The following is a 27,386-nucleotide window of genomic DNA, read 5'->3' as shown; positions in this document are numbered from 1 at the left end:
TCTCTCAACAAGTTTTTCTCTCCACGATTTTAACAAGTTTTCAAAATTTCGAAGTGTGTAATATCTATGGAAGAATGTACACTTTGGAACTAACTTCGATGTTCTACATAAAAAATAATTTAGAGATTAACGTTTTTTTTTACAAAATATTTTATATTTATATTTATATTCGCGTTTAAAAGGTTCCAATGTTAAATGACAAATAACATTTCCTTATCTTTCCGGTAATAATAAAAAAGTTAAACAAATGGGGTGATCGTTTTCTATACAGGGTGTCCATTTTTCTAGTTCCACCATGGGGATCTCAGTTATAATAACAGATACAAGTTTGGTTAAATTAGGTCAAAACAATAATTATCTGTAAGAAAATCTGACGTGTAATTTTTTCATTTATTCAATTTTTCTATTATTACAAAAAAAGTAGTTTATTATACAAGTAAAGAAAAGTTGTTTATTATTTGTGAGTGATGGGTTTCTGAAACGAGTGCGGAGCACGAGAAAGGAATCACAAGAAGATAATGCCAACTTTTCTTTATGTGTATAATACTACGTTTTCTCTTACAGGTACATCGAGAAATTTTTGTTAATTTTTTTCACCGATAGAATAAGAAAATCACAAATAGAATAAAAAAATCACCAAATAGAATGAAAAAATCACCAAATGGCTACTTTATTCTATCGAATTTTTGTTGTATGGTTTTAATAAAAGAAATTTATTAACAAGGTGTATCGCAGTTTGTTAAAAAAATTTTTTAGTGTTTTTTTCCAAAGCACTCTTTGCTAAAACGCTTTTTCTTAATGCTAATCAGCATGTAAGATTCGATCATATATGTCGTCTATAAGAAAAACCAAAGTTGAGTGTTCTAACTCTGTACTTAAAAGAACGCCTTAGAAAAGGCGATGACTGATTCATATATCTTGTAATGTGCCTCAAAAATATCTAATTTAAAAGGTCTAGTTTTTTTAGTTTTCGTATGAAAAATAAAAACGAAAACTACGTTTTTTTATTTTTCTCAATAATTAAAAATGACAGCAAAGTTTTACCCAATCATCTCTACCCTAATTTAACAAACCTATCTCTTATAATAACTGAGATCCTCGAAAAACGGACACCCTGTGTATTTTTTAAACAAAAGCATTAAAACACTGAAATCTATACACAAAAAAAACCAGGAGAAAATCACAAACAGTCACTCTCTATTTGAAAAGGTAGAACAAAGAAGAATAAAGTTCTTTGTATAAAATTTCCAAATCTTTTTTTAACTTTTTTGTTTTATTTAGTTTTGTTAATCTTTTGTTTTTTATATTTACCAGAAAGACAAAAAATTACGTCATTATGTCAAAATCGACGTGTTTGAAGATTTTTTGAAAAATGACCCACATAAAAGACTTAAATATTACACGTTACTATTGATTTAATCTGTACTGGGTGGGCAACCTTATCGCGCACCCAAGAAAATCGCGACTTCTAATGAAATAAAAAGCCTGAAATTTTACACCAGCCTGTACATTGACAAAGACCATTCTCTACTTTTATTAAATTTTTTTGTTAATAAATAAAGTCGTAGCAGTTTTGTGAGTTTTTGGGCACTTAACTGTTAATTTAACTACAAAGTTTTTAGACCAAATGAATCCTTACCTGCTAGCCCATCGAACGCTGGTATCAGAATTATAAATTTTTACTTGGTTGGTGAAATAATCGGTCTTTTTTATTTAGACGTAAACCAGATGCGTGATTTATTAGAAGATGGTATAATTTGCCAACAAAGGGATCAGTTACCAGTAGCCGACCTTTTTGAAGCCCCTTATTTACAGTCTTGCAATAAAACTGATGCCTGCATTGAAATTTCCCAACGAAATCTTTTACAATCTTACCCCAATTGCAGTTCACATTGTCACCTAAATTTACGACGCCACAAGTAGCAACTCATATATAATATATAATATAATATATATAATATAATATATGATATACCGGGTTCGTCAAGTTTTACACTCAGGCCCTTTACACCTCTTAGAAGAGAGAAAAAAATATGAAATAAGTATATTCCACTGCACTGATATCCAATCTCGCTAGGAAAAAAATATTTTTTTCTATTGATTCATTTGTCCAATAAAAACGAAAAAACCATTTGATCAAAAAATCACATTAACTGTTTTTTACATCAATGGATCGGAAATACGAAACAAAATTATTCTCCAAAAATTTGACTTGAAATAAATCGTTAGAATTGCATTAAAAGCCATTTTGATATTATTCATCCGAAATTTCAGTATAATTTATGAAGGACCAGATTGAGTAGTAATAAATCTTCGCTACAAAAGGATCCACTACCTACCTACAATAACAGTAATGACTGCAGAAATTTTACAACTAGCGGCACGGTCCCATCGGGCGGTTTTAAAGCCAGGACCGGAATAAGCACACTAACGTGTTAAAAATGTTTTTATTAAAAAATTACATCAGATGTTCAAATTGATGACTATTTTGGTCTAAGCACAAACAAATTTTTCGTTTACAATTCGCATGAACCCTTGCCGTAAGATTTAAAGATTAACATTCCATTTAGAGTAAACAGATAAAATAAATGGTAATCCGGGCCTGAAAAATTCTTACCAGCTGCCTCAACCTTCAGACCCAACATTGATCGCGTACCAATTTTACGACAAATGTAATAAATTTTTGAAAATCACCACCCTGATGGAGACCTTTTGTGGAAGTGATTTACAATTTTACCAAAATTCATGGGAAAAAAGCTGCCCCAATATCAAAACGGAAATTAAAAATCAACGACACATTTTCTTAAAAATTTAATTAGGCACTTCGATGCACTACCTCAAAATACACCTATGGACCAAAGATCATTGACATTAGACTATAGTTAACTAAGCGAAAGTGAAAAAACACCATACAAGTAATCATCTTAAAAATTGGTCAAATCGTTCTTCTATACAATAAAATCACATACGATTTTTTTTAGAATTTTAGATAAATTACAAAGAGGTGAAAAGTGCCTGAGTGTAAAACTTGACGAACCCGGTATAATAATATATAATATAATATATAAATAAAAATAATTTTTAAAGTTAAAATGTAAAAGTGCGTTTAATTCATATATCTGATTGGTATTTTTTTCGCAAATTTCGTAAACAAATATCTGAAATGAATACGCGCGGTTTGATATAAAATTTAGAATTTGACTTTTTGGTCGAAAATTACTTTTTTTAATTATTATTTTTATCTGCAAGTGAAAAATTACCAAAAAATTAGGGGAGATACTTTTCGAACGTACAGTCAAGCTTGTAAAATGCAATATTTTCTTTTTTAATTAGAAATCGCGATCTTCTTAGGTTGCCCTACCTAGTATTTTATAAGTTTAAAACTAATTTTTCTGTTGATTTTTGCTTCATAATTTTTATTTATTCAAATTTCGTGCCTCAATTCCAGTACATCATTCGTATCAAAACACTGATGTAATAAAAATGTAATTCAATTCTGTCCTCCCTTTACTCACTAAATCACCTAAACAATTACTTCCATTCCCATCTGTCTCCGAAGCACATAACTCAAACCGCGATCAATCCAAACGGTGCAAAAATCATCGCATAACTCTAGTGAAACTTGCCGCAAGAATTCCAGCTGAATATTAATCAGACACCTGTAATGTCCGTCGCACTCACGAACCTTTTGTCCATTACTCGACCAGCACTGGAGAGTAACGCACTCGAAACAGGTCTCTTCTAACCACGTGAAATGTGCCAATGAACGATGACTTCGGAATCGCGCAGTGAAAAACCGAAACGAAAATCGCGGAAAACCTTCGCAGTGTTGCTCAGTTGTTGTCTTTTCCTTGCGATTGTGTGTGCTTCACTTTTGGCGGCCCTTGTCCTTATCGGAAAACACATTGTGTATAACTCCGCTCCGCGAAATGTGGTTAAAGTGCCCAAAATAGTGCCGAAATATGTTCATTCACGATTACCACGAAACACTTTTCCGATTAGTTACGATGTTGTGCTTAAGCCGGACCTGGAAACGGGAACTTTCACGGGAACGGTAAACATTACGGTAAACGTGACGGCAGTCCGGAACGACTTGATCGTAAACAGCAAAAATTTGAATATTGAAGCGGTGCATTTGATGCGAGATTGGAAAAGTGTTGAGATCGATAATGTGGAGGAAAATGTCGTTGATGAGGTTTTGATTGTTGAAAGTGAAGAGATTCTCTATCCGGGGATTTATAATTTATATTTCAAGTACAACGGAAGTATGTTGAACAAAATGGTCGGTTTGTATAGGAGTAGACGAATAGACAACAACACCGGCTTGACGAGGTAATTGTGAGAAGATTATTTTAGCGTGAAACAAAGTGGTTTTTAATTGAGATATCCGTTTGGTTTTTTGAATGTTCTAAAGTGAAGGTGTTTGCTGTTTAGGATATTAATTGATTATGTCATAAGAACGTAATTACGTTCTTGTTTTCACTTTCTACAAAAAGATTTGTTACACTTTTAAAGTAGCATAAAATTTTATGCTTAGGGAGCGAAAATTCAATAAATGTTGAGTAATATGCAAGAAATTGTAACATGCAAATTACCCAATTATTTACATATGCACAATTATTGTAGTTGAGACTGACAATGAAAGAAATTCAAGCTTTTACTCTTTTTTTTTGTTTTATGCAGTTAAGCCAATAAGTGAGATATTTTGTCGTCTGAGATCATTTTTAGATTGAAGCATATGCGACGAAGGAGCAAATGCTACATTTTGGAAACGGGGCAGAATTATTCTCGCAAGAGGTTTATGCAATATTTTTTGAAGCGGACCAAACATAGGTGCTATTTAATTGCCATGCAATTTTTATTATAGATAGATAGATAGATCGACTTGAAGTACATAAACTAAAAATATTTTTATTGTACACAGGAACATTCTATATATTATTGCATAATTAGATTCAACGAAAAAAAATGTTGCTTTGTATAATTTTTTTATAAGTCTATCTTTTTTCGTTTCGGAATTATTCAACTTTTCGTTATAAAAAGACCAATTTTTAAAAAATCACAGCAAAGTCGCCTATGAATATTTTCCCATAAATTTGCAACAGAAAAACAGAATACTTTATAGTTTTAGCAAATAGTCGACTTTTACTTGAAACACGCAGATAGATAATAAACAGGATGCTGCATTTTGGATGTTCGAATAGAGGGGATCACCGACACTAAGAGGTTTAAAGTAAAACAATTGATACATTCTCGGGTCCGTTTTTTGAGATAATAATCTTGGTCAAAACCGCATACTAGTAATTTAATTATTATTTGATACATAAATGAATCTTACTCATCAAGAATTAATAATAGAATAAATAAAAAAAGAAAAAAATTAAACACTTTGAGAAATATTTTTAATTTGCTATACAAACCGCATATTGTTAGGAAGCTTATAAAAATGCTATCGATACATGTGTTTCATTTGAGAAAAATAGTTATTGATCTTTTTGCGTTTTGGCACATCCTGTACATTATCTGCGTATTTCAAGTAAAGGTCGACTATTTGCTAAAACTGCAAGGTATAAAGAGTTTTTCTGTTGCGAATTTATCGGAAAATATTCATAGGCGATTTCGCAGTGAATAATTTCAAAAATTGTTTTTTTATAACGAAAAGTTGAGTAAAATAAAAACGAAAAGATATAGACCCATAATAGTTTATATAAAGATACATTTTTTGCGTCGGATCTAATTATGCAAAAATATATAGGGTGTTCCGTTAATAAAATATAACTTTGGTACACCATCCTGCGTACAACACCCTGTGCATAATCAAAATATTGCTAGTTTGTGGACTTTAAGAGCCGGTTTACAGAAGATTTTAATTGCAATTAAATTTTAATCGCGATTAACTTGACATTTGTCAATGCATTTCAAATGGCAACTTAATTCGAATTAGTTTAATTTTGAATTAAATCTTAATTTAATTTCGCTGTCTGTAAACCGGCCCTAAGGACCGGTTTATAGAAGCGTCATTAATTTAATTCGCACTTAAATGCGTGATTAACTGATCACGTGACCAAACTGAGCCAATTTGATTGGTCTAATCGCGTTGTTAACTTTTAACAACGAATTAAAATTTGATGCAACTTTCTATAAACCGGCCCTTAGTCTATCTGTCGAATAATGAAAGCGGCATGGCAATATTTCAAGTAACAATAAAGTTATAGACCGATTACCCTTTTTTATCAAAACTTAAAAGTCTGCAATTCTGCATAAGTTTAAAGCTTTGACAAAAATTACACATTTTTTATTAAATTGTTTAAAAATTAAAACTGCTAATTACATTGCTTATCCATATTGTGTCAACAAAAATTGTGCAAAGATTCTGGGTCACAATTAAAATAATTTTTGTAAATAAAATAATGTCAGTACTTTTTGCAAAAAACTTAATACGGTCAGCTTCGAGGAGGGAACTTCAATATACTAGTTATTTATGTTTTACAGAACATAATTAATTAATTATTTGAACTCTGTGAAATGGTTTGTATTAATTTTTTTGCCCAGTTTCTGGAAACATATTTAACGGGGAGATAAATTTAAATCTCAATTAGACTACCTGCTACCTTAGCAACTAACAAAGAGATAAAATTTAACTGTAATTTAAACGTACCAGAAACTGGACCCTAGTCTGCCACAAATCGAAAAAATTGACAACAAGATGACACGTATGAGTGGAATGTAGCAAATTAAAAAAAAACTGTTTTATTTGTAAATTATTATTACTGGCTTACTCGCTTTTCATGTCTTTAGAAGAAACTGCTTTTATGTTTGGTGACAGATTTAATTTTTTTCATAGCTTGTGTGAAGAATAAGAATCACTTAATTTGCAAGCGTAAAATTTACAAAATAACTACATACTCATATTAGAGTTGGAACAAACATTTCGCTTAACAAAACCAGAAGCATTACTTAAAATTGACATTTTACGTCAGTTTGACACACTTAATATAAACAACGTTTTATTCACAAAACATTTAATTTACAGCTGTCAAGTTCGTCTTTTGGTAAAATGTCACTTTAAAAACACACTCCATGCTTGAAAGCTGTAAACAGTTGTTTTTTCTCTTACAGCAATTTAACACCTCTTGTAGAAATTTAATTTTTATAGTTTTAATGCTTTAGCTGTATTGAAATTAAATTAATCTGTTCCAATTCCAAAGCCGACTAAGTAAACAAAAAGAGACTTTTGAGTCATGTTTTAACAAAAAAAAACTGATTTAACTTTTACTACGCTGTACTAAGTTTTTAGGTACAGAAATCTGAGTTATTTTGTATATCATATCTTTGCACTTTAAACGATTTCACCAATCACAAGTTCAAGGTAATTTTTTAATCGTGCTGAATATTTTTTTATTTATTTTCACCTACTTTAATAATCCTTCGTGGTTTCAATACTTCCTTTTAATAAATTTATGTTAATTTTCTGTTAAAAATGTACGTAGGTATGTATAAAAGTTTTCTCTTACTGTTTTTTGTCTAGATATTATTTTATGGAATTACTGCCACGGGGTATAGGAAATAATTAATTTACAGTTATTACTGTCATTAATTTATTAATGTTTACTTTTACTCGTTCTCGTTGAGGTTGAGATTTGTAATTTATAAAGCGATTTTTTGACTGTTTTTTGTTTAAATTTTTCTCTTTGTTTCTACGAAGCTTTCAATATTTATGTATTTAAAAATCCTATTTATGGGCTATTAATGCAGATTAAACTCAACCACAAACCATGACCGTTTATTTTTACACAATAGTTATGACTTATGAAGTTATTATTTATGAACGATTATTGTTATTGAAAAAAAACTAGAAGCTTATTGTAGTTTGTTACGAATAAGCACGGGAAATCATTGACAAAAAGCAAAATATGGAGGAAATCAAGGCAAATCTGGTATTCGAGAATTCTAGGTGCGGTTTACCTCTCGTATTGACTTAAAAATACTATGTTCTAAATGGGCCATTAAGGCAACCGAAAAATTTTGTGGTAATTTCGCATTAATTAGGTACTTAGGTACTTAATTTGTCTCCAAAATAAAAGTCTACAGCATTAGATGCATAAATCATTATTAAATATAATTGTAGTATAAACAGAACAAGCAGGAGACTGGGATTAAATAATGTATCTATTTACAAATGTTTTCTAACTTAAAAAGTTAAAAAAACAATGTGTTTTTTAGAAAATCTCTAATTTAAACCAATCTGCAATAAGTACTCCTGAAAATTTTAAATTGAATAATAATAAAAAATAAAAATATTGAAATAACAATTGTTTATGTAAATTACAATATCTACAGGCTGTTCTGTCTGAACCCCGCATTAGAAGAAGTATGTTTAGTTCTAATAATGATAGTCATCTGAAAATTTGTGTACAACCACAATCTCTTAAATCCTGTCCAATATTTTCAAGATAGTGACACTTCCGGTTATACCGGAAGTCGCTATTAACTTCTTTATTTTAAATGGAAAGCTATATTTTTTAATGCGTTTTTGAAAAAGAATAACAAACCTCAAGTGTTTAAAGTTAAATTTTTAGAACATTAAGCTTTCATAATTCAATTTTTTCAAATGAATTGCTGCAAGTTTTATTTTATTAAATCTGCATCGATCTGTATTAGCATTCCCTATACTTATGTTTAATCATTTTCAAGTTATAATAACTTTTGTTGCGATTGAAAATTTCATTAGCCATAGGCCTTTTCACATAGGTTGTCATGGAAACAAGAGAAAAAATGTGAGAAATTAATGTTTTTTTAAACCAACATTCAAAGAATTTATTTTGTTTTCGGGAGAAGGATAACACAATTTTGAACAGAGTTTATCGTTTAAGTTTAATCAGAAATATTTTTATGACAAACTTTGCAAAAATAGTTGTGGTTAGTAAGAAATTTTCTACAATGTCAAAAAAAAACAACATAACTTCAAAAACATCGCAGATAGGTGTAGGAATGCTAATACTGATCGATGCAGAAAAATATTCTCGTTCATCTAGTAATGACTAGTTTGACTAGAATGACTACTTTGTGGTTGAAACGCATTGTGTTTAAAATAAAGGTTTGGTGTGTCGGGTTTTGAAACTTTGTTTTATTTATTTTCCACGCCAAGAAAATCCAACAAGAAGTTGAAGAAAGTTGATAGCGACTTTCGGTATAATCGAAATACCGCCATCTTGAAAATATTTTTATTGAGCAGGACTATTGAGATGACTCTCATTAGAACTACCAATAGTTCTAATGTATGGTTTAGACGGAACACCTGTATATAATACAATACAATAACATACTTCAGAAAGAAGGACAAAATATTTTGAATTGTTAGGATATATTTTTCAAGACGTTGAACACAATGATGAAAAATTTAGACATTAAAAATTATTGTACGAGTAAAAGAGCACCTCGATAGAAATTTGGAGATTTAGTTCTCCTGAAATTCGCGAATTCGGGAGAAGATACTTGGTTAGACTGCCATCCAAAATTTCTTTAATTTTATTAATTTGACCTTTAGTTCCTCTTTTTTTCTTTTTGTTTTACTTTTATTTAATTGTGGTATATTTTTTTAAGTTGCACTGTTATTTTAATAAAAATGTTTACTTCTGTTTGTGGCATATTCGACAATTTTTATGCGTCACCTTGAAATGTTTCTAGTGAGACAGTATTGCCAATTTCTCAAATAAAAGTAAAATAGTCATTAGTGAGTAAACAAATTTATGTAGATGTTGTAATTACATAATTGTAAACCTACAAATAGTAATTAGTTCTAATAATAAGTAATTTGCTAAAAACAATTTTAATGATTAATTGATGTCAGAAAAGTACTTATTTTATATTTATCAAGTTTCTAATGCCTCTTGTCTCTTATCTTATTTTTTTTTTATTTATATTTTGACAACATAAACAAAGAATCCGAATCTTATTTAATTTTCCATTGCTAAATTTATTTTTCTTTTGTTGTCTTCGAATTTGTAATGTCTATTTTTGTTATTAACTTTCACAAATTAAAAAACACCTAATAAATCAATTTAAAATCAATTTAATCAATTTAAAATGAAACAGAATTTTTTGTGTTATAAAATTCCAATTGTTACTTGAGATTTGAGAATTGGCATCGGCCGTATTAAATACACCATGATTCACATTACAGCAAGGTGAACTAACTTTCGTAATGTAATCTTGTTATGGTCTACGATTGAACCTTGAAGAATATGAATAAAAAGAATATTATTAAATTTATAGGCACAAACAGTTACAATTCGTACATCGCATAAAACTTTTATCATTTTTGTTATCAATTCGTTAAAACTAATAATACTTTTATCTTAAAAACCGAGTCTATAACTCCAATTATTACAGGTAATTTAAAAATAAATACTGATATCTTAAAATAAATTTACGGTCGTAGTTGATATTGCAAAATTTTTATTGCATTTTCTAATTGTGAAAAATAATTATTTATTCTTGAAATAAGGAGTGCATGGCCTCTTAACTAGGAGACGAAACGAGATACAGAGTAAAATGAAAGCGCGTCGAACGTCTCGGTGACAGATTTTAAATTAATTTAAATTCACCCAATTACTAATTACTTGGAAATTACTTGGAAAAAATGCAGAAATGTTGAGCTTAGCATTCTCAACAAACAGAAAAGCAGACGACTAAAATATTCATGAGAAACATGAGAAAAAAATTATTTAAAATTTAAAATTTTTCCGTATTTTTCAAAACGCTGCTAATACGGATACAAGAAAAATGTTGATAAGAAAGTTGTAGAGGATTAAGTTTCCTTTAAAAAACTCATAGGGACCATATCTTTATCTTCAACGGTTTAGGCCCTAAAAACACTTTAGCCACGGATTTCTTTCAATTTGCCGGTGGTTAAGTATTGGGAAGTGAATTTATACCTAAACCGTTGAAGATAGAAATATGGTGTCGCGGAAAAATTTATCGCTTAAAATTATCAATCTGTGTTTCACCTGATATTTTTGTAAACGCAGCAAATACGGTCGAAGATCCAAAAATATGTAAGGAACGAAGTTGTAAAGAATAAATTTTTCTACAAAAAAGTCCGCGACACGATATGTCTATCTTCAACGGTTTAGGTATAAATTCATTTTCCAATATTTGACCACCGGCAAAATGAAGTAAATCCATCACTTGAGCGTCTTTGAATGACTTTGGGGCCTAAATGGTTGAAGATAGGAATATGGTCACGCGGACTTTTTTAAAGGAAATTTAATTCTCTACAACTTTTTTCCTGACATTTTTTTGTATCTGTAACCGTATTCGCAGCGTTTTGAAAAATATTCGGTAGAGTGCAAATTAGTAAAACTTTGATTCTTTTTTTTAAATATAGTTTAGGATATTATTTTTCCGTTATTTTTATCTCCTACTATTGAGAATTTACTGCTCTATCTGCCTGTATTTTTTTATTTGCGCTTGTGCTAACCTTTATTTAATTATAACTGTTTTTATAAATTCATTGCTCTGAAAACTTGAACGGTAATGGAACAACTGCGCCTCTGGTGACAATAACGGAATTATCGAGGACGGGGACGTTTTATTTGTACGTCGTTTCATATCCTTAGTTTTAGATATCCGTAACATGGCCACAATTAACAGTTTTTTGTGTGTTTTGATATTTGGTAATAGGAAATGTTTTATTTCAGAAATATGGCCACTTCAAAATTCGAACCCACCTACGCCCGTCAAGCTTTCCCCTGTTTCGACGAACCCAACTTAAAAGCCAAATACAAAGTTCATCTTTTAAAACCCAATGATCCTGAATACATCGCTTTATCAAATAATCCGCAAGATGTAGGTACCACACCCTAATTAGATGTGTTCAGTAAATCTTGCTTTACTTTTACTAGAGTGAAGAAATCGTCCCTGAAGGTGTTATGGTACATTTTAACGAAACGGTACCAATGTCCACGTATCTATCATGTTTTATCGTGTCAGATTTTAAATATACAAATACAACGTTTCAAAATGGTGGACAAGACATTCCTTTCAGGGTTTACGCAAGTCCCCATCAACTCGAAAAGACGACTTATGCGGGAGAAGTTGGGAAAAAAGTTATAGAGTACTATATAACGTACTTTGCTATTCCATATCCGCTACCAAAATTGGGTAAGTATTGAACTCAAAATAACTTTTTTGGTGCTAATACAATTTTTTTGTTTGGAATAAAAAATATCAATTAACTTTCTTCTCCGAAAACGTAGACAAGAACTAATAAATTGTACTGTTATACTAAATTTTAACTATACTTACAATAGTGATACCCTTGCAATTTTTTTGCTTGTTATGGACATATCTTTATGATTTTGGCATTAAACTCAAAATTTTCCAAATACTATGTTTTTTCCAAACTATGTATACAGGCTGATTCTTTTATATTAGATTTACATTAGAAACTTTTTGACTTTTAATATAACTAGAGCTTTCAAATTTTGTGTAAATACGATCCAAATCGACCATTCTGAGTTCAATTAATTATTTTTAAAATGGTTGAACATTTTGTATTATTTTTGAGAAGAACGTTTTTTTTGTAACTTTTTTTTTCTCCTTATTGTTATCCGTGATTATTATAATTTAATTACAAAATTAACAAAAAAGTATCACAAACTTTTTTTTTATTTTGAAATGAATCGTTAATTTTACTTAAAACTAGAAGTGTAAATTTAATGACTGTGACAATAATTTACAACAAATGTTATAGTTTGTTTCAAAACCCAAAAAGTGATTCAAATATATAACTAGCTGCATATTAACAGCATTTTTGTTTGTAGTTTTTGCCTTTTCATATTTTCCTTGATGACATGTTTATTGATATTACGCTAATTTTTCAGTAAAGAAATCTAACTGAGAGTAAAAATAATTATTTATTTAACGAGTTTTAGTGTAAATCGGACGCTTTATTTCACAAGTAGAATTATAAACCACGAGTTGAAATAAATGAGCCGATTTACACGAAAACGAGTTGAATATAACATTTTATTCTTCGAATTAGACTCAACAAGGCTTTAAATTGCTTTAAATCTATTAAAAATAAGCTAGCGATTCGTATTGAGAAATGCTAAACTCTTGTCAAAATTTTCTTGCACAAGAGAAAAACCGTACATTTTGACAATGTCGAAGAATAAAATGAATTTTTTAAGGGCATTAAAACCTTTATAAGAAGGAAAAAAATTCTTGAATAATTCTCAGCTTTTTTATATTCCCATCAACTGAAATTATTTTTATATGTACTTATACAGATACGATCTAAATGGATTAAATGCGTACTTCAGAAATTTTTATTAACCCACCTGTTGAGAACTACTGTGTCTTATGGTTGTTTATTAGCAGTTGAGTTTTTCATTAAACAAAATGGAGATGGTGGCGAATCGGCGTTTTGAGAATATTTCAAAACAGCGGCTGACACACATTTATTTGTGTGGGAGCTCGAATCCCAGTTCTGGCAAAAACATTTTTGTTTTTTTTTATAAATTTTAATAACAAGACAAATTAAAATAGTGGACCAAGAAGTTAATTTACCTCTGGTGTTTTGTCAATAATATTAAAATTTACGTAAATTTTTATAATTCTAGCTTAGCGGTTCTCAAACTTTTGGACTTTAATTTCAGAACGATTTTTTTGTAAAACTATGCATTTTTTTATTTACATAAATTTTGCTAAATCGATTTGTCTTGCCATTCTCTATCTACCTCTAAATTTTTGCTAAACCATTCGCTAACAGGTTGTATAACACAGGACACACTTTAGTCGTAAATGAAAAGATGCACTGCCACTAATGACAATAGTTCTAACGTAACTAACCGCTGCAATATGATAACAAAAACTGAAACTGCAGATCAGTATTATCCCTTATATCCCTTATTTGACAGTTTTAATAAAATCTGTTGATAATAAGTTTTGTAATTAAAGTTCATTGTAATCGAAAATGCATAGTTTTCTTAAAAAAATCGAGCTGAAATTAAAGTTCCAAATTTTGAAAACCACTGAACTAGAATGATAAAAATTAGCGTAAATTTTAAAATTATTGACAAAACATCAATTTACTTCTTGGTCCACCCCGTATTTTTTATTTCAATTTATGTTTTGTTATTAAATTAGTAGTAATATTTTACTTTTATGCCATACATAAAGAGTATTTAAAAAATTTCAAAACCTTCATGCGCCACTATATCCATTTTGTTTAAGGAAAAAATTAACCGCTAATAAACTACCATAAAGCACACAGTGGTTCTCGACAGGTGGGTTTTTTGGAAAAATGATATAAGGAATTTTTACTTGTCTACTCATGACAAATTATTCACATGCAAACTGTTGCTAATCCATTCATTAACACCCTGTATATTTCACTTAGCAAAGTAAATTGTTTATAAAAGAGTGTAGGATCTCAGTTGGTTTTGGAATTTGAATTTGCCGCATTCAATTATTTTATTTCTATGAAATTTCTGAAAAGTACCAATTTTTATCTACTCAGACAATCAGTAAAACCAAATTTTTCATATACTAACATTGTTCGTTTTTTTCTGGAAAGAAACGGCAAACTTATATACCTACTACGATCGTACATTCATTTATAGACAGATTGTATAATTTTATGTGTATTTTATGCACGGCATTAAAAGAGTAATCAAGGAAGAATTCTAAAATGCACTTATCGTCAACATTATGTGTTGTTTTTGTGACCAACATCTTTGTTCCGTTACTGAATATAATCATGAAAAAGATTTGTAAAATTGCCGGTGAGAATAAACAAAAATAAAAATGTGTCAAATACGAAAAACAATTGTTAAAAACATAAAGAAGGGATTGAATTTTTTAAACATAGAAAGAATAGAATTTAAGTTACTGTTTTTGTAACGTATCACTAATTGTAATCAATTTTAATTTTAAGTTTACTTACTTAAGTTTTTTTGCTTTTTAAATAAAGTGCTTTCGAATCCTTCTAGACATGGTAGCGATTCCCGATTTCGTTTCGGGAGCAATGGAACACTGGGGTCTCGTGACCTATCGAGAAACCGCTCTTTTATACAACAATAAAACACATTCGGCCAGTAACAAACAAAGAGTAGCGGAAGTAGTAGCTCACGAACTTGCACATAGCTGGTTTGGAAATCTAGGTAAATAACTCAACAGACAAAAAAAAACAAACTTGGTGTAATGTAACAATTCGTGCTGATTTTAGTCACGATGGATTGGTGGAACAATTTATGGCTAAATGAAGGTTTTGCAACGTATATTGCCGCTAAAGGAATCCATGCAATCACACCGGAATGGCAAATGGTACTATCTACAAAATATTTTTGCTCAAATTTAAGTGAACAACAAATAATTCTAGATGGACCAATTCCTCATTAACACACTTCATTCAATTCTTTCATTGGACGCCACACAAGGTTCACACCCAATCATTCAAACTGTTGAAACGCCTGATCAAATCACCGAAGTGTTTGATTCCGTCTCGTACAATAAAGTAAGTTAATTTTTTTTCGTACTTCTAAAAACCGTTTTGCAATTTATCACCTACCTCTTTTAAATCAGCAAGTGTACAAATTTGCACCTTAAATTGCCTGTTGAGGTACAATTATTGTGGCCTCTGGCGACTCTTTTTACAATTTAATTTAAAAAATTTAACTTTAACTTGCTTTGTTGTCTGTCTGTCTGTTTAATATTTTTGGAGTCAAATTTGAAAAAAATTGTTTTTGTGTATGTTGCATCCTATCATTTAATTAAGTATTTGTAATTTAGACACAAAGTTTGCATTTTTAATTTTTTGTATTAAAGACGTTTTTAAAGCTTTTTTTAACTTGCTTTGTTGTCTGTGTGTCTGCTTCATATTTTTGGAGCTAAGTTTGAAAGGGTTCCTGTTGTCCCAATGAATTGAAATTTTGAATACTTACTTAATTTGCGTGACAATGGAATCCTATGTAGTTAAATACTCCCTAGAGGAGTTAAATGGGGTTTTGATGTTTTAGGTTGTTTACAAATGGGTTTTCGATGTGTACATACCGTAACTTATACCTACGTTGGTCATTGGAAAATATATTAATACCTAATCATTTTCATTACGTTTCGTTACAAACAAATGTCGCTATTTTTTTTAATTCATTTATCTTGGACGTATCTTGGAGTATAGACACAGAACAAAGGTTAGGATGTGCTTTCAATGCCAAAACAGCAAAATTATAATGTTGGAATAACACGGCGAAATCAAATCTTAGAAAAAAAAAAACGTTTAGAATAAGTAAAGACTAAAAAGCAATAAATAACAAAGTAAAAAAATGTTTTTTTAGAAAAAAGCTTTTATTTAAAAGATGCACTAAATAGTAAAAAATAATGTTTTTCTATCAGAGGAGAATATTTTTGCTTACAAAATAGGATTTTGAAATTTATAAAATCTGTGAGAACGGTCATAAGTCATAATAATACGGCATTACAGAATTACTTTCTTAAATTGATCACTATTCACAAAGCTTTCATAAGTTTTAAATTCCTAATTTGTAAACAAAAATATTCTCCTCTGATAGAAAAACATTATTTTTTACTATTTACTCCATTTTTTAAATAAACGCTTACTTTTCTAAAAAAAAAACATAGCTGACAGCTTACTGAGTTGAAATTGAAATTAAAAAAAAAAGATGAGATTGGTTTTGAGTTGTTTTAACACCAGAAAAAAAAAGTTTGCGGTCAACGAAAAAATGTTGCATTCATCTCGTTTCATTAATAATTTTAACTCAAAAATATTTTTCTAGGGCGCGTCTGTATTGAGGATGTTAGAGACGGTTGTAACTCCAGCAACATTTCAAAAAGGTGTAACTAATTATCTAAAAAAACATGAGTATGGTAATGCAGTTACACAGGACTTGTGGGATGAAATACAAGCTGTGGTGGGTGATACTTTAAATGTTACCGAATTTATGAATACTGTGATGATCGCGGTATTTAAAATTTTATTTTATTAACCAGCGCAAAATATTCGGAGTCAGTTTAAACGTTTAGTTCTTTGACAATATTAATTCAACTTCAATTCAAAAGTTGCAACAAATTTTAATTTAACTTATTTATTCCTTTGTTAGCATTAAAATGTTTAGAAAATTATCGTTCCCACGAAACTTTCCAAGAACTGTTAAAAACGTTATAAATCGCCAAATTGGGTGGTCGAAAGGCCATGTGTTTTAACAAGTGGATATGCAAAGATATGGGGGTTGGCGACGGCCTGGCTCTGCACCACAGTCGCCCAGCTAATCCAATGATTTTCTCACAAAAGCATAATTAATTTACTTTCGTTTAAAATAGCCAAAATTTATTGATAAACCTAAAATTAAATCCAAAATTTTGTTTAGAAATTAACTAGTCACGTTTCAAAAAGAAAGGAATTTATGAGCCAATTTAAGGCACGTTGATGATCAGTAAACAACTCGAGAAAGAATCAAAATTTCATCTTATTCAAAAATTCCCGTAACGTTTCGTACCAAAAAGTTGAGTCTTTATGCAGTGTACTCCAGTCATCAAATAAAATTGAATAATTTATTTTATTCGGCGTAATTGTTAACAAATTGTTGCAAAACTTCAAGAACGAATTGGTCGATTGAAATTCATGTCTGTTAACTAGATTAGTATAGCCAAAACGACGTTGGTCAAGTGCCGCTTGAATAGGGGGTGTTGACAAATTCGTTACAGAACAGAGCTTTTAAAAGAATATCAAATTACAAGCACACATGTGCATTCCTTATAAGAAATTGCAGCGAAATTAACGTTTTCTTTGTTAAATCAACATCAGATCACGAAACCAGTAGTTTAGAAAAACACGCGAAATTTTTCTGAACATTTTGATGTAAAATTTAACCCTAATATTTAAGGCGCAGCCGTCGAAATTCGGATGTATAAATCATTCTATTTAATTAAATTATTGTAAGCAAAAAATTTGCATGACACGATTGCTGCCCGTTACTAACATAATCCTAAGAGGAAAGTAGACAGGAAAATCCCTAAGGAAATTGGAGAAAAACGCGGAAATGTTAAAATAGTACCGGTGTAGTACTGGGGGCGACATCTAACAAGGGGTAGTACGACCAAAATTACAGTTTCCTCACGGGGTTCTCCCTTATATTTTCTGTGTTATTTAAACAAACAAAATTTGTTGTTACACAAAATTCATTTCATTGTGTTCCCAAAAACAACTTCAGACCTGACAACAACCAATTTTGGAGTTTAATTTCTCTTTCAGGATATTTGGGGAAATTCCATAGCGTTCTTGTATTGTATTCAGTTCAGATCGACGATTACCAAATTTAATGTTTAATTATAATGAAATTGTTAATCGGAAAACACCCCAGCTGTTAATTAATAATAATATTTAGAAAGTTAAACAAGGTTTGATCAAATGCCAAGACATCATAAGAGTCAAATTTGCAAAATTTCGCATATGTGGAAACTACTTAACAAGGGTAGTGGGGTAAGCGAGTTAGTGTAGCTTACGCAAGATGAGCCCTTGACTTTAGGAGGGATTCGATTTTTGACGGTCTTTCGAGGTAGTCGATTGTCGTGTTGCCCTTTTAAATTTTTATAAATTTAAAAAACATCTTCGTTTACCTTTTAGTGCGTCTAAATTGTACTAAGTGCATTTAAGCGTAATTTTAAATTAAATTAATTTAAATTCTTGAATTAAGTGATAGCGTTAGTGATTAGTGAGTAAGTTAAAAACGAGACAAGTTTAGTGTTCGTTCGATTAGGTAGTGCTGCGAACTACAACACCTGGGAAGCAGCTAACCCCCTGCGTTAGGAGGATTAAAATTTCTAGGTAGGCCCTCAAAAGGATTAATTAATTTTTTATTCATTTAATATTATAATATTAAATCATTTAAGTCATTTCGAAATAGTGATCATTATCATTCATTTCATAAATTCTCTCGTAACCACCAAGTTATTAAGCATCGGAAATGCCGAAAAGACCAGTAATTATTTAAATTCTTGTGCTTCGTCTTACGTCAGCTATATAAATTTTAAATAAATCATTTTCAACTTAAAATAACTCGCAACAAACAATTTCATATTTTTCAATTCAACCATCCCACCTTTAAATTACAATATTAAAAGTTCTTTATATTCTTTGCTTCTAACTTCTAAATCTGTTACGACAAATTTGAGTGAAACGGCATCAAACAAATATTCAACTACAACAAAAGTCTAAATCCAAAACCCACGGTGCTATTCAAACTGTTGTACACAGATAATTTAAGGTTGCATACACCAAAATATTACGAAATAGAAGGATTTGTTGCTAGTTAAGGATAGGTTTAGAGTAGAACGATTTCTCTTCCGCAACGCGTTAGGCGATAAAGCAAAAGAGTGTTTCTCTTTTGCGTCCAGATCAGAAATTACAGGCTCGTGAGTTGGCCATCTTCATGGGAAGAGTCGTAGTCCCCGGGGACGCTCTTCCCCAACTTTAACAAGGTCTAAGACGCGGTGGCAGGTCGTAGTTTCCGCCCGTTGTACTTAGAATGGACGTTGTAATTCCCGTCCCAACGGCAAGTACTTCCACGTACTTGCAGGCTACTACGGACGATCGAGCAGACATAATCATCCGTGATTATCTGTAATAAACTGATATCGCGACATGGCAAAGTTCTGCACAAGTCTTTGTCAAAGCTCGTGGACGGAAAACTTTAGAGAGAAATTACTTCTACATTTATTCAGATTGATTTGTAAAAGCTTGTATGTCCGGGTTTTATTCGAAATTCATTCTAGGTGTTGATCACCTGACTTTTACCGGAGACGGAATTTCGGCACTAGGGCGCAAAATTCAATGCGATGCACGTATCAAAGATTCCGCGAGCATGTTATAATCCGCCTTTGGTACAAGTAATTTAGAAACGCGTTGTCAATTGCCTAGATCCTATGAGTTCGAACAATATCATCTGAAACGTAGGTTAATTTATTTGGACATTATCGAATTAAATTAATTCATGTTAAATATTAACGTCATATCATATCAATAAAACTTTTTCGTATCACTCAGCAACTTCGAAACTATTTACTTGGAATTTCAAACGAATTGTGGTTACGACTCTGAGATATGTTTTGACGACATTACTATACAAAAACAAATAACAATTGGCCAAATTTGATCAAACTTTCATAACCATTGATTATTGTAATCCATCCAACGGAATATTCATTATTCTTGTAATAAATAACTTTGGAGGAAACTTGTGGTTTAAATTTCTTCTCCCATGCGTTTTGACACTACTTTGAATCCGGACTTGCGTTACGGATAAATCCGGAACCCTTTCTGATAAGAATTAAGATCAAATTACGATATCATTATAAGAGTGACTTCGTACATCAAAACAACACAACGTAGGTAAGTGAAATGATCATGTAGCGTATCAATTAACTAGACGAGCCAAACCATTTCGAAAAAAGAAAACAAAAGTAAAATTCAAGATTAATTAAATAAATCAATTAAAATAAGTTGTAAATCATTTAAACATCGATCAACCATCATCAATCACAGTCTCACTACATTTTTATTGGTGCCGTGACCAGGATTCAAAGTCATAAAGTGTCATTTCCGAGGGGAAAATTGCCGTAAATAAGATACTGCTGTGTTATTAAAATTTCTAGGACTCCAATTTATTTGATCGTTCGATACCCGAGATTGAAGGTTGTCGACATGGAAAACAACAGGAACACCGGAAACGCCGGAGCCCCACCGCAAGAAATGCCGACGTGGTTCGTTCGTTGGTTAAACTCCCAACAACCAAGGAATGTGCCAAACTTCGCGGCGCCATCGACGTCGACAGCGGTTCAAAGACCGCAAGCCATCCTTCAGGTACGTCCAAGTACCAGCGCCGCCGCTGATGTCGATGGTTGGCAAGTCACTCCACTACCTAGCGACGGGACGACTTCGCCAGAACCCGACCCGGAAATTCCGGTAGCTCCGGAACCAGCCCCTCTTGCGAGCCCTCTTGTGCAAGAGCCGGGAAGTTCGACCACATCAGCGACTTCGGGAGCAGTGATGGCCTCACCACCTATGCCAATCACAACAGACAATGTGGCCGCAATTTCCGGAGTACTCCGGAGCTTGCTGGATCGCCCACTTCCAGCTCCTGAACGACCATCTTTCGAAGGCCTGAAAAGGCAAAATCCGGTGAAATTCTTACGAGCCATTGAAGAATATGGACGTTTTTTCGGGCTCGACTCGCAGCGTCTTTTGGGAGTCGCCATGGATTGCTTGAAAGGCAATGCCAAACATTGGACGGGAATATTCCAGAAGAAGTGGCGTGGTTACGAGGACTTTCGACGGGACTTTCTCCGGACCTACTGGTCGGCCAAGCGTCAACGGGACATCAGATTTCAAATCGCTACAGGCCGCTATGACGAAACCAGGGGCACGATGCTGTCGCATTTTGCTTATTACGTCGACATGGCGAACATGTTAACAACACCTTTATCGGAGGAAGTGTTGCTGGATGAATTACTGCGTCACTTCCCCGAAAGAATACAGTCGTTGTGGGTATTAGAGAAAATCTGTACCACCACGGATGCCGCCGAATTCCTGGCAGCTCAAGAAATTCCGGGACAAAATCCGGGAGAGAAAACCAACATCGCTCCCAGGGAACGACCCCGCGCAACAGACCACCAGCGGCGTAACGAGCCAAAGCGCCCGCGGCCAAACATTGACCGCCACGAAGTAACTCGTCCTGCGGCTCCTGCAAATCGTGGAAATGGTTTCCCAAAACGCTCAAGTGACGAACAACAATGGCGCAACAACCAACCCAGCACCAGCAACAACCGTTGGCACAATAACAACGGAAACAACAGCAACAATCACTGGCGCAAAAACAACCCCAACGACAACCGCAACAACACAAGTTCGAGAGCGCAGGGTGAAACATCACGAAACTCCAAGAATTCGGGAAACGGGGGCGGAGTACAGGACGGGGCCTAAAGTACTCCGGCCAGCAGCACGGCCCACAAAGCGACAGCAGGAACCAACAATTGAGGACGGGAGAGAAACGTAAACGTTCAACTTCGTCACAGTCAACAGAAGGGGAAAACGATGCTCGACCGCGAGCATCCCAGGTTAAGTTAAATGTTTTTTCTATAATTAAATCCGCTGCCGCAGGTAACAACAACATACAAAGGGTCGTGCCGGAGATTAAGATCCAAATCTCTCAACAACAATCAGTCACCGCGCTTTTGGACACCGGAAGTGAAGTCAGCTGTATTTCCGAAGAAGTTTGGTCCAAGTTGATCGAGACCGGAAACAAACCGCCCACATTACCGGTTACCTCAATCCATCTTCGTGGAGCCATCGGCCAGCGAAGTTGCCAGGTTGTTATTCAGTGTTACCTGGAAATCAAAATCGACGAACATCTCTACCCCGTCGTGGCGCTTGTCGTTAAAAATTTAATCAAGCCAACCATTTTGGGAGCAGACTGGCTAAATGAACAACGCGCGGTCATCGATTTCGATAACAACGAAATCCTTTTGAGAAACGGGGAGAAGCACCACAGTTTTCCGTTTAGAAAAACCACGGAGATACCACCGGAACCGGAGGATTATGTGGAAGATCTTGTTGGTCACATCGAAGTCAATCATTCGGCGCCGATCACGACTTGTAACAAAAAGCAACACTTAGAGTCACCCAGTGCCCTACAAGCCAAGGTGGACCCATTAAAAATTCCTGAGGCCGAGAAACGGAAATTAATACACCTGCTGCAAGAGTACAGATGTATCTTTAGTTTGCGTCCAGGGCTAACACACAAATACACTCACGAAATAAAACTACACGACAAGACTCCCTTCTTGAAACGACCGTACCCAGTACCTTTTGCTCTACGTCCTGCCGTCGACGCCACAATTCAGGAAATGTTAGACTTGGGGGTGATAAAACGTGAGGCGTCACCTTACGCAAGTCCCATGACGGTAGTGAAAAAGAAAGATGGAACGGTGAGAATTTGCCTCGACGCCCGAATGATCAATTCCAAAATGATCGCCGATTGTGAGTCACCACCCGCTGCTGACGAATTATTACGTCGATTTCACGAAATTCGCTACATGTCCACCATTGATTTGAGATCGTCGTACTGGCAAATCCCACTTTCGCCAGAAAGCAGACAGTACACCGCCTTTCTGTACAACGGTCGCAGTTACACATACCAAGTCCTACCTTTCGGGTTAAAAACTGCTGTGGGTTCATTCAGTCGTGCAATGGACGTAGTGTTAGGAACAGAAGTTCGCGAATTCGTCGTGAATTATATCGACGATTTGTTAGTGGCTTCCGAAACGCTAAACGAACATTTGGAACATCTCCGACAAGTTTTCGAAAAATTGAAGCAAGCTAGAATGACGATAAATCTCGAAAAATCCAATTTCATACAAAAGGAAGTGAAATTTCTGGGGCACATTCTCACAATCAACGGTATCAAAGCCGACCCGGAAAAAATCAGCGCCATCCGAAATTTTCCGGTTCCCCAGAAAACTAAACACGTTCGAGCCTTCCTGGGACTTTGTAATTTTTATCGAAAATTTTGTGCTCGATACAGTGCAGCCACACAAGACTTAAACAAACTACTTCGAAAGGGTGAAAAATGGAGATGGGGACGAAATGAACAAGAAGCTTTCGATCGTGTGAAAGAGCTGTTCCTCGAAGCTGTGTTGTTACGTTACCCCGACCTGAATAAAATATTCTACGTCCAAACTGACAGTTCTGGTTACGGATTGGGGGCGGAATTGTATCAAATTCAGGAAGACGGTTCGCGAGGTGTGATCGCTTTTGCAAGTCGCTCTTTGAAAGGACCCGAACTCAACTACACGACTACAGAAAAGGAATTACTCGGCGTCATTTTTGCCTTACACAAATTTCGAATCTACATCCAAGTCACAAAAATCATCATCCGAACCGACCACCAAGCTTTGAAATTTCTGAGCCGTTGTCGTTTGCTCAGTGAACGCCTAACTCGATGGACTTTGATACTAGGACAGTACGACTACGAAATCGAGTTGGTAAAAGGAAAGGATAATGTAGTTGCCGACATCCTGTCACGATACCCGTCCGACGGTGAAGCCAGTTATGAATATCCACGTGAACAACCAATAGTTGCAATGTTTGAAGTCAACAACACACCTGAAATTCTCCAACTGATGTCCGATCTCAAACAACACCAATCAGATGATCCTGTTTTGAGTCAAATAATTGCCAACAAACAATCCGGTGCAGCTGCTCCAGATGCGAGAACTCAACGGGTTTGGTCCCAATATAATTTCACAAATAATGTGTTAGTTCACAGATCTCAAAATTCAAACGACGTTTGCCTGGCCATACCTGAGAGTTTGGTAATTAAGCTCGTGGATTACCATCACCAACTCCTGGGCCATTTCGGGGCAACCAAAGTGTACAATTCCATGAAGCGCGAGTACTACTGGCCGAACATGTATCGTACAATTAAGAAACGTCTACGAAGTTGTGACCTTTGTCAGAAGACAAAAAGTTCCAACCGTCCACATCAGGGTCCATTAACGCCAATCCTTTACGACCACATTGGAGACCTAGTTTGCGTCGATTTCTATGGGCCTTTACCAACAGGTCGATTGGGGGCGTCCTATGTATTTGTGGTCATTGACGTCTTCAGCAAGTTTCTCAAACTTTACCCACTGAGAAAAGCCACCGCCAAAATCGCTGCCAAACGTCTCATAGAGGATTTCTCTGGGTACATCAAACCCAAATGTGTGTTAAGCGACCACGGGACACAATTTATTTCGAACACTTGGCAGAATAGTTTGAGAGCTGCCGACATTCAACCAACGCTCTCGTCGATTCGTCACCCAGAATCGAACCCTAGCGAGCGCGTAATGCGGGAGCTGGGGAGAATTTTCCGAGCGTATTGTAGAGAAAACCACACCAGTTGGGTCAACCATTTGAGCAACATCGAAGATTGTTTGAACTACGTGCCACACATCAGTACCGGATTTTCTCCATATGAAATCCTGTACGGCAGAACACCACCAAACCCACTAGATGCAGTCACATCGGGTTTACTGCCTGTACGTCCGCCACTCACGAGAGAAGAAATTCATGAAAAGGCTCGCGAATACTTGAGACATCACGCGAACTTACGGCAGAAAAACCAAAAGGGTGAAGTTACCGTACTGGAAATTGAAGATTGGGTCCTACTGAAGAACAAAGTGACTTCCGATACCAGAACCCACCAATTCGCCAAGTTCATGCCTTTGTACAGTGGTCCGTACAAAATAATCGCCAAGCCTCATCCAAACACATACCAAATCGCCGACCCAGTGACGAACGAAATTAAAGGTGTATACAACATGACAAATTTGAAATTCTACCACCGACGAGACGACTAAAATAAAACCGCAAGAAGTTCATGAGGGCCAATCTCGAGGCGTATCTACCAATTCGAGCGTTTCTGACATTATGGGCGCATCCACCATCTGGTGATTCCACCATTCCGACCACCAACCAGAGGACAGCAAACCTACACGCGGTGTCTTACGCTGCATCTACGAAGCAACGCAAGACAGGGGGCGAATGTGATGATCGCGGTATTTAAAATTTTATTTTATTAACCAGCGCAAAATATTCGGAGTCAGTTTAAACGTTTAGTTCTTTGACAATATTAATTCAACTTCAATTCAAAAGTTGCAACAAATTTTAATTTAACTTATTTATTCCTTTGTTAGCATTAAAATGTTTAGAAAATTATCGTTCCCACGAAACTTTCCAAGAACTGTTAAAAACGTTATAAATCGCCAAATTGGGTGGTCGAAAGGCCATGTGTTTTAACAAGTGGATATGCAAAGATATGGGGGTTGGCGACGGCCTGGCTCTGCACCACAGTCGCCCAGCTAATCCAATGATTTTCTCACAAAAGCATAATTAATTTACTTTCGTTTAAAATAGCCAAAATTTATTGATAAACCTAAAATTAAATCCAAAATTTTGTTTAGAAATTAACTAGTCACGTTTCAAAAAGAAAGGAATTTATGAGCCAATTTAAGGCACGTTGATGATCAGTAAACAACTCGAGAAAGAATCAAAATTTCATCTTATTCAAAAATTCCCGTAACGTTTCGTACCAAAAAGTTGAGTCTTTATGCAGTGTACTCCAGTCATCAAATAAAATTGAATAATTTATTTTATTCGGCGTAATTGTTAACAAATTGTTGCAAAACTTCAAGAACGAATTGGTCGATTGAAATTCATGTCTGTTAACTAGATTAGTATAGCCAAAACGACGTTGGTCAAGTGCCGCTTGAATAGGGGGTGTTGACAAATTCGTTACAGAACAGAGCTTTTAAAAGAATATCAAATTACAAGCACACATGTGCATTCCTTATAAGAAATTGCAGCGAAATTAACGTTTTCTTTGTTAAATCAACATCAGATCACGAAACCAGTAGTTTAGAAAAACACGCGAAATTTTTCTGAACATTTTGATGTAAAATTTAACCCTAATATTTAAGGCGCAGCCGTCGAAATTCGGATGTATAAATCATTCTATTTAATTAAATTATTGTAAGCAAAAAATTTGCATGACACGATTGCTGCCCGTTACTAACATAATCCTAAGAGGAAAGTAGACAGGAAAATCCCTAAGGAAATTGGAGAAAAACGCGGAAATGTTAAAATAGTACCGGTGTAGTACTGGGGGCGACATCTAACAAGGGGTAGTACGACCAAAATTACAGTTTCCTCACGGGGTTCTCCCTTATATTTTCTGTGTTATTTAAACAAACAAAATTTGTTGTTACACAAAATTCATTTCATTGTGTTCCCAAAAACAACTTCAGACCTGACAACAACCAATTTTGGAGTTTAATTTCTCTTTCAGGATATTTGGGGAAATTCCATAGCGTTCTTGTATTGTATTCAGTTCAGATCGACGATTACCAAATTTAATGTTTAATTATAATGAAATTGTTAATCGGAAAACACCCCAGCTGTTAATTAATAATAATATTTAGAAAGTTAAACAAGGTTTGATCAAATGCCAAGACATCATAAGAGTCAAATTTGCAAAATTTCGCATATGTGGAAACTACTTAACAAGGGTAGTGGGGTAAGCGAGTTAGTGTAGCTTACGCAAGATGAGCCCTTGACTTTAGGAGGGATTCGATTTTTGACGGTCTTTCGAGGTAGTCGATTGTCGTGTTGCCCTTTTAAATTTTTATAAATTTAAAAAACATCTTCGTTTACCTTTTAGTGCGTCTAAATTGTACTAAGTGCATTTAAGCGTAATTTTAAATTAAATTAATTTAAATTCTTGAATTAAGTGATAGCGTTAGTGATTAGTGAGTAAGTTAAAAAC

General features: G+C 33.8%; 1 protein-coding gene across 5 annotated transcripts in view; it reads left to right on the top strand.

Moving 5' to 3' along the window:
- LOC661399 (aminopeptidase A) overlaps positions 1-27,386 on the top strand; it is a 50,183-nt gene that overhangs the window by 15,982 nt on the left and 6,815 nt on the right. For 4 of the 5 annotated variants that reach the window (XM_064358122.1, XM_064358123.1, XM_064358121.1 and 1 more), the window contains 6 exons: positions 11,703-11,850; positions 11,907-12,165; positions 15,000-15,170; positions 15,236-15,333; positions 15,389-15,523; positions 16,803-16,975. In XM_064358122.1, the coding sequence (XP_064214192.1) occupies positions 11,703-11,850; positions 11,907-12,165; positions 15,000-15,170; positions 15,236-15,333; positions 15,389-15,523; positions 16,803-16,975 (984 nt within the window). Of the gene's footprint in view, positions 1-3,561; positions 4,333-11,702; positions 11,851-11,906; positions 12,166-14,999; positions 15,171-15,235; positions 15,334-15,388; positions 15,524-16,802; positions 16,976-27,386 lie in introns of those variants that run through there. The other variant, XM_064358124.1, reaches the window with a different exon arrangement.

Source organism: Tribolium castaneum, chromosome 7 (genome assembly GCF_031307605.1).
Source record: "Tribolium castaneum strain GA2 chromosome 7, icTriCast1.1, whole genome shotgun sequence".
In the NCBI taxonomy this organism is placed as follows: Eukaryota; Metazoa; Arthropoda; class Insecta; order Coleoptera; family Tenebrionidae; genus Tribolium; species Tribolium castaneum.
The sequence above is the reverse complement of the archived record's forward strand: the minus strand, read 5'-3'. Positions and strand labels throughout refer to the sequence as shown.